The sequence below is a fragment of the Mesoplodon bidens genome, assembly GCF_964165515.1.
Source record: "Mesoplodon bidens genome assembly, chromosome: 3".
NCBI lineage: Eukaryota > Metazoa > Chordata > Mammalia > Artiodactyla > Ziphiidae > Mesoplodon > Mesoplodon bidens.
In genome coordinates this window covers 35,792,291-35,800,610 of record NC_138178.1, presented here as the reverse complement: position 1 = coordinate 35,800,610, position 8,320 = coordinate 35,792,291, and the positions used below count along the sequence as shown (strand labels likewise).

Here is an 8,320-nt window from a genome sequence, read left to right as displayed (position 1 = left end):
TAGATACTGACGACTTAGGCTGGAGCAAAGCGGGGCTGTGTTTTGGCAAAAACACGTACAAAACAGACTACAGAAATCTTACTACCGAAGCTTGCCTGAACAGGAGTGAAAGGTGTAGCGCCACTGAAGGAATCCACTCGTGTCTACTTTCCACCGCCTGCCCTCGCCTCGCATTCCTCACAAAAGACTCCCGGCGCAGGCGGCCGGAAGTAGCCTTTCCGTCCCTACCCGTCACCGGCTCCCAGTCAAGGGGGGGTCAATATACAGCGATGCGTCTCTTCCTGCACAGCCACCAGGCAGACTGAAAGCGCACGGTGGGCACCATCACCTTTAGCCTGCCAACGCACCACCATCGTGGAGCTCCAGGCCAGCCACCAGCGTTGGATGAATTGGGAAAAATCCACACGGTGCGCCGAAGATACCGCGAGACTTCACAGGCCTGCCTCGGCCTTAGCGCGCCGGAAGCGGAAGTCAGGCGGTGGTCGGAGTCTGGCCGAAGTGGGCCTGTTACCTTGGAGAGCTGAAGGGGTCCGGACGTCCTGTGACGGTCTTCTGGGTCGGAGGTAGGTTTCCGTGAGCGTCCGGCTGGCGGAGTCCGGCCCGAGCGGGATAGATACAGCCCTGGGCGTGGGGCGGGGCGGGGGGGGTCGCTCATTCGGGGCCTCGTGGGGGAGGGAGCCGGGCGGGCCGAGCTGAGTGGCCGGCGAGGTGTCCTCCGCCTCTGCCGTTCCGAGACTAGACTCTTTGGCGAGACCGGAAGCCGCTTACTCCTCGGGGCCTCCAGTTTCCCTCGCACCTGGGGCCGAGGTGCTTCTGAAGAAGCGCATCAGTCAAAGCCTTGATAGACAGGCGCTGGTGTGCTGTGAGAGAGGACTGAAAAAAGCAGTGGTTCTCAGTCCGTGTCTTCGTCGGTTAGTTCTCTGGGTTCATCTCCCAGGGCAGCGAAACCCCATTCTGGGTAGTCGTTTACAAGGTTAGTGGCCCGCAGCGAAAGTTCTCTGTGGTTTTATTTAGGGTCAAGAAACTAGTAGTCTTCGAGTACGTATCTGAAAGGCTGTACCCTGTGTTTTCCGACAGAAAAGAACATACTTTGTGAAGTTGTTATTCATGCCCGAACTAGCTCATTGGTTTTGAGTAGCATCTTCTAGCTCTTCGGTGGCACTTTAAGCTCCAATTCCCTCTTTGGGATTAACGTTGCAAGTCTTTAGAGCACTTTTAATCCTACCACTTCGTTAACCTTTATGGTTCCTTGTCCCCACGACACACACCTGTTGAGGGTTTCCTTCAAGGGAGTCAAGTTTTGTTTTTGTTTTGTTTTTCTTCCCATAGATCTAAACAATCTAAACATTAAACGGTACAGTAGCTGCCTCAAATCCCTGGGGTAAGTAAAGCTTGGATCAGTTAAAATTCTATTTAAATTTCATTCTCACCAGTAATGATAAAGATGATACACATTTGTTTATTTGTGGGAGGGGGATCTTGGAAGAACGTTAGAATAGCACATTTGCCTTGGCTTATGATTTTTTACCGCCCCTCTGGTTAGTTACGGGTCATCTTTCTGGTGATTTCTGTGATTCCTATAGAAATCAAGGCACGCCTTTAATTTGCTGAATTTATTTTAAACCGTACCCTGGATTTGAGAATTTGACATCTGTTTGCCAATACCAGACACATTGGTATTTAATAAGACATACTGTAAGAGAGCAGAGGCCTGGAAGGTAAGACATGGAGATATTGTTTCTTGCATCCAAATAATAATCTTTAATTTTCTTGGGACAAGGGTAGTATTATAAATATTTGCATATGTTTTGAGGGATTTGGAGGAAAGAAAAACTAATGGAAAAGCTGTCTTCCAGTATCACATCTCTTTGACAGAAACTTTTTATTATAAACTGAAGTAATACAGGAAAAAAATAATTTTAGGACTTCAGATAAGGGAGATTTGGTTTTAAAGTTTTAGCATGATGTCACATATGCCCCAAATCATAGAACAGATTTTAGTGGTCGTGAGGCAAAGAACAGAAAGATGGGGTTTAGGTGAGGAAAGGTAGGGGATGGGACTACATCAAGGAAGGACTGGAAATTGGGGGCTACCTTCAAAATACTGCTAGGGATGGCTTCCGGGTCTTGGGTGAAGGTGAAAAGAAGTGAACTCTTTCTCCCCTGGTTTCTCGAGGATTAGGCTGCTGCAGCCTAAGTCAAATCTTTTCTCAGAGGTAGAGGGCTCTCTGAAAATTTGGGTGAAGAAATACTGCTTCAAAAGTGAATCCATAATTGCCCTGGAAAACCCAGCTGATACAGATATCAGTTTTCATAGCCATTAGATAATATTTATAGTAGTTTTTTCATATGTCACAGAACCTGGAATAAGAATATATTGAATACCGTTATAAAGTAGTTACCCTAGACCTTAGTAGCTGTGTGTTTAAAGGCCTTTTTATTTGCCTTTCTGTTTTCATGTCTTTACTGTATTTACAGTCTTTCTCTTTACTGGCTCTTTTATTTTCCTACAAACAACTTCAGGTGTTGTAGCCTGGGGAAAAAAAGAGGTAACCTTCCAGTAACCCCTTAGCTACTGCCTTTTGTGTTTTGTCTCTGTTTCCAGCCAAGCCTCTTGAAAGCTTGGTCTTTAATCAGTGTAGATTTCTACTTCTTTACCTTCCAGTTATTTCTTAATTAATTGTAGTCCTGTTTTAATCCCCAATACTCTAATCACCTCCTAATGGCTAAATCCAATTAATTTTCTCTTCTTGGTTCTTCCTATTACTTTACGATTCAACACTGATGACCTTTCACTCTTTATTCTCTTGCTTTCTATGGTAATCTCTTTTGGTTCTTCTCTCATCTGTGTGTGTTCTCCTCTTATCCCTTCTTTAACTTCTTTATATGTTGATGTTCTCCAGAATTCTGTTTCTTGATACTCTTTTCTTATCCCATTGCCTTCCTGAGGAGTCTCATTCATTCTCACTGCATTATCCACCAACAAAACCAATGTCTCCCATATTCATCTTCCACCCAGTTCTCAATCCCAGACCCTCCACGTGGATGTACATACCATAGCTAAGTTCAGCTCAGTGTGGATCTTCGCCCACCCTTCTGTAGTTCCCGTGACACTGTAACCTGTCCAATTATTTGGCCAGAAACCTAGGAGTTATCCTTTATTCCCTTCTCTCCTCACAGCCTCTACTCATTGACTGATTTCTCCTGGAATTCTTTTAAAACTATTCCCACAGTCAGTGCCTCAGATTAAACCCTCAGCATGTCACCTATATTATTGCAGTAATCTGCCTTTAAACTCACTAATCTGTTCTCTACCTGTTAGCAAAGTGATCCTTCTAAATAGTAAATTTGCTCTTGAGACTTTCCTGCTTAAACCACCTATGACTCCCCACTGCCTCCCAGAAAAAGGGCAAAGTTGTTTGCGTTGAATACAAAGTTTTTCACAGTTTGACCCCTGTCCACTTTTACAGCTTCATTTCTTGACATTTGCTGCTCCTCCCTTTATATTTACACCATATCTGTCTTTTCTACTAGGCTGAGAGCTCTTTGTGGGCAGGGTTCATGATATATTGTTCACCTTTGTATCCCAGGCTCCTAGTTAGCACAATGTCTGTACTATAGTAATCAAGAAGTACTGAATTGAATCTAGTCTGTCTTAGGTTTAAAAGTACACAAGGACTTTTATGAATACGCTGCCTAAGAGTATTTACTTCTTGTTTTTCCACTATCTGGTGAAGATAGTGTTACTTAAAAAAAAATTCTAATAGAAACATATTAAAAACTGTACAGAATTTCAGAATGACTGACACTTCTGAAGCTGTTCCAAATTTTGAAGAGATGTTTGCCAGTAGATTCACAGAAGATGACAAAGAGTACCAGGAATACCTGAAACGCCCTCCTGAGTCCCCTCCAATTGTTGAGGAATGGAATAGCAGAGCTGGTGGGAACCAAAGAAATAGAGGCAATCGGTATGTATTACTTCAGAACAGTAAATACCTGTGGCTGATCTGGGAGAGGATATCTTGAATCTGCTAGCCCACAAGGCCAGTGAGGGCAGGAATCAGTGTTTTTGTGCAGTGTGGTATACCGAGTGCCTAGTAACTGCTTGGCACACAGTACGTGCCTGGTAAATATTTGGTTTTAATATTTTGCCAGCACCATATTTTTTCCCCTTGCTATGCAGTTGTGTGTGAGTGTGTTATAATGGTTTTTTAAAAAATATTCTTTCTCTGGACTAATATTTTATTTTCTCTGCAAATATGCTTTAAAAACCTAGAGTCTTTTACAAAACTTTTGCATTAGATTCCATAAAGAAGATATTGTTTTTGGTTTTACAAAGTTTATACAATGTAAATTACTTCTGTTTGATACCTCAAAGTAGATCAAAGGAATATTACCATACTGCTTTGAACAATTGAATAGGTTTCGGTACCATCCTATTGTTTGGGGCTTGGTGTTGTAGTCTCCCTCTTCTCTGCAAAGTATTGAATATATCCAGTATAATACTGGATATGAATCTTAGGAAAGTTTGAATAACTAGTGCTATAACATTCTGTAGAGAAAAATGTTTTTTACTCTTTTGTATACTATTAGATTGAGAAATGAAATGCACCAGGATAGATTTGTCATGTGTTTTTTTTTTTTTAAGGGAAGTATAAAAATTTTTTTGTTTTGTTGTTGTAGGTTGCAAGATAACAGACAGTTTAGAGGTAGGGATAGCAGACGGGGGTGGCCAAGTGACAATCGATCCAATCAGTGGCATGGGCGATCCTGGGGTAACAATTACCCGCAGCACAGACAAGAACCTTACTACCCCCATCAATATGGACACTATGGTTACAACCAACGGCCTCCCTATGGCTACTACTGATAGAAATGTCAGCAGCTTTTAATAAAACCATTTACTCTGTTAACATGACAAAAGTTTATGTTGTATTTTCTGTTGGTCTGATAGTAGAGAGTGGATTGATGTTTTGGAACCTGAGACTTTTTTTAAATTAGATCTTACTGGAGAGATATGATGGCTGCTGGAAATATCAATAAATACTCCCCTAAAAAGGTTGTGGACTATATTGCTTGACTTCTACCTCAGATTCTTCTTTATTTCATGACTTAATAGTGCTTTGAATGTTGTGAATTTTTTCCTTGTTTGGCTTTCAGGAGCTCTTTGTTTTACACAGAAATAAAAATTTTACATAGAAAATGCTTGCTTTTACGTTGTAAGGTAAGGAAGTATCCCTGTACTCGGATGTGCTCATTCCTAATATGTCACAGAAGTAGTACAATCAGCTCCTAAATGCACAACTACGCTTACTTGTGATACATTGTACATAGTAGTAGTTGAAAGGAAAACAGTTATAGTATATTTCGTTTGGCTTTTGTTATTATGTGACTGTGGTACTTTGTAATTACTCTATAGGTATGAATCATCTTCACAATCATTTTGGTCTCTTTTTAGAGGGATATCAAGAATAAAGCTGTAAAATCAGGAAGGAATCATTCTCAGTTTCAATGTCTTGATCTAGTGGTAGGTGGGATTAAGGCACACAGTAATTTTATACAAACTCTAAGGTTTTTTGCTAACTTAAACATACCAGGTCAGAATTCACGCATTATACAAAAGTTTAACTCTGCAATGTTCCCTTCCTTTTCGGTCATATGTAAATAATGCTGCATTTTGTATTTACTTTTATGGCATTTAATGTGGGTTGATTTTACAATGTTATGTTCACCTCCCAATGTGCACCTTTGCTGCTTCCCCTTTGTAAATCCAGTGATGCTGTAACTTCCTTTCAGAGTGATCATTGTATTTCACATCATTTTAATGGCCATTATAATGGTTTTACTCAAATAAAATACTTGTAAGTAAGTATTCTCTCTCAAATTTTGGCAGTTAGCCCATTCCTTAGAGATGAGCTTTTTGATTTTTTATTACTCTGTTCTCCTATCTGTTGAAAAAGGTTTATTTAGTGTAAGAATAATATTAAGAAAGAGTACAAGTTTCATCATAGGTCAAAGGTATTAAAAGGCAACATCCTGAATCTGCCTTCTGCTGCCTTCTCTCTTAGCACTCCACTCTAGGCCCTTGAGGTTGACATCTCCAGGTACTACTTCTACATGCTCTGGATCCAACTCTCCCCTCCACCCCCACTTCCTGAAGAGCCATTCTTTCAGGTAACTATTTTATTAGAAAGGATTTGATAAACCAAGTACTCACACTCAGATGTAAATAAAATGTTAACAATAAGATAATGGTTTTCCATGTACCCTTGTAATTACATCAATAGGCAACAAGCCAGTGCTGGTACATTAAGATAGGTCTTGATACTACAGAATATTTAGCCCAGAGAGTTAAGAATGGCTTGACTATACCCCAAGATCTTCTCTGAAAGCAGATGGGTTATTAAAAATATCTGTCAACTGATAAAGCACAGCCACTGACCAGTTGGGACAATAGCTGACCACAACTTTAGAGCAGGAGCCTAGAGGTCCTCTGCTGTGCCAGCTGTTGACACTAATTAGAGAGATATCTGGATCCAAGGGACAGGGTTGGAGTGAGGGATGCCTCTCAGGAAGCTCAGAAGAAGAGTATTTTCTAACAGTATTTAAATATTTTAACACTGAAACAGTAGGGTACATATGGTCTGAGTATCAACTCTACTTGAAAATATGAGAAGAGTCCTCCTTTTAACATGAGTTATTTCTGCATTCTGCATGAGTAATCTATGTGGTGGTGGTTTTTCTTTTTTTTAAGCAATAGTCATTATCAGACTGCTCCCTGTGTGCTTAAAACCAGGAAGAAATAAAGGCATGGTTTCTGCTTCGTGTGGGAGAGACAGAAAAGAACATCAAACCAACTTAAGGATCATTTAAAAGTGGAGAAGAAAGAATTAGAAGTGTCAAATGGAATTAATCTCAAATAGGTAGTCTCTTGTAATAGCATATAGATTGAGCATAAGGAATCCTGGCTCCAAGATATCTGACCTTGAGAAAATCACTTAAACTTTGAGCTTATTTGCTCACCTGCAAAAATGGGGGCAACTCCTTCCCTTGTCACTCTCAGGGTTATCATAAAAATAAGTGACCAAACATACGAGAGCTTGAGAATAGGAACTAAAGCTCGTGACCATTAAAACCCCGGTGGTACATAATTGGTGCTGCATAAACATTTGTTTAATCAATGGGAGGGAAGGATTTGATAAATTGTAAAGCATAGTGTTGATATAAAGTATGTAGAATAACTGATAGAAAATGAGGTAGGCAGCTTGAGAATTAAAGATTTGCGATTGTTTTCTTATGTGAATTATTATATGAATTAGCAAAAGAATAAGACATTATATCCTTCAGAAAATAACAAACACTTCAACTATGGAAGAAAGAGGGGAATTCCCTGGCGTTCCAAGTGATTGGGACTCGGCATTTTCACTGCTATGGCCTGGGTTCAATCCCTGACTGGGAGGCTAAGATCCTGTGGTGTGCCCCCCCCCCCAAAAAAAAGAAAAAAACAAATATGGAAGAAAGAAAGTTTATATAAAAGTTGAGCCAGAATTACTGGCATTTGCTGTTTGGAAATTGGCACTGACTTGAGAATGTTGAATGTTCATTATGGAACACATCAAATTAATATCCATTTGAGACAGATGTTAGAGACTTAGATAGAGAACTGTTGTTTTTTTTTTCCTTGAGTGCTAGAAGGATTTGAGGTTATCCAGAGTGTAGTAACCTTGTGTCACTGCTCTAAGAATAGTTTTTAGGTTCTTGAAACCATATAGGAAAAAGACAGCCAGTGAGATCTCCAGCATGGTTTTGGTTTCCAAAGCTGCATTCCTTATAACATAATGCTCAACAGACAAGGATGTAATTATACAGCAGGTTCTTATTAGTTTTCTATTTTATACATATTAGTGTATATATGTCGATCCCAACCTCCCCAATTCATTCCCCCCCGCCCCGCCCTGATTTCCCCCCTTGGTGTCCATACGTTTGTTCTCTACATCTGTGTCTCTATTTCTGCCTTGCAAACCGGTTCATCTGTACCATTTTTCTAGATTCCTGTTTCACAGGTTTTTAACACCTTAAAAATTTTCCTAGACTTTGTATTCTGTTTGGTTCACTCAACCTAAACAGAGATTTGGCTGTGTATGGAAATCTGTGCTCTGGGCCTTTGACTTCTTTTAATTAGCACTATTATTTATAGTGAAAGGGAATTTTTATTCTTTTTTTTTTAAAGGCTATAATTCTTTTTTTTTAATTTATTTATTTTTTTGGCTGCATTGGGTCTTCATTGCTGCGCACGGGCTTTCCCTAGTTGTGGTGAGTG

The 8,320-nt window shown here is 40.2% G+C and overlaps 1 protein-coding gene across 2 annotated transcripts; it reads left to right on the top strand.

Annotated features, from left to right (window-relative positions):
* Positions 1-454: 454 nt before the first annotated feature.
* RAMAC (RNA guanine-7 methyltransferase activating subunit) lies at positions 455-4,913 on the top strand. 2 transcript variants are annotated; one of them, XM_081227347.1, is made up of 4 exons: positions 455-563; positions 1,330-1,381; positions 3,790-3,968; positions 4,684-4,913. In XM_081227347.1, exons 3-4 carry the CDS (start codon positions 3,799-3,801, stop codon positions 4,868-4,870), a joined length of 357 nt encoding a protein of 118 aa, XP_081083473.1. In that variant the 5' UTR covers positions 455-563; positions 1,330-1,381; positions 3,790-3,798; the 3' UTR covers positions 4,871-4,913. The 2 variants fall into 2 exon arrangements, with proteins under 2 accessions (XP_081083473.1, XP_081083474.1); XM_081227348.1 differs by lacking the exons at positions 455-563; positions 1,330-1,381 and adding an exon at positions 1,584-1,718.
* Positions 4,914-8,320: the final 3,407 nt, after the last annotated feature.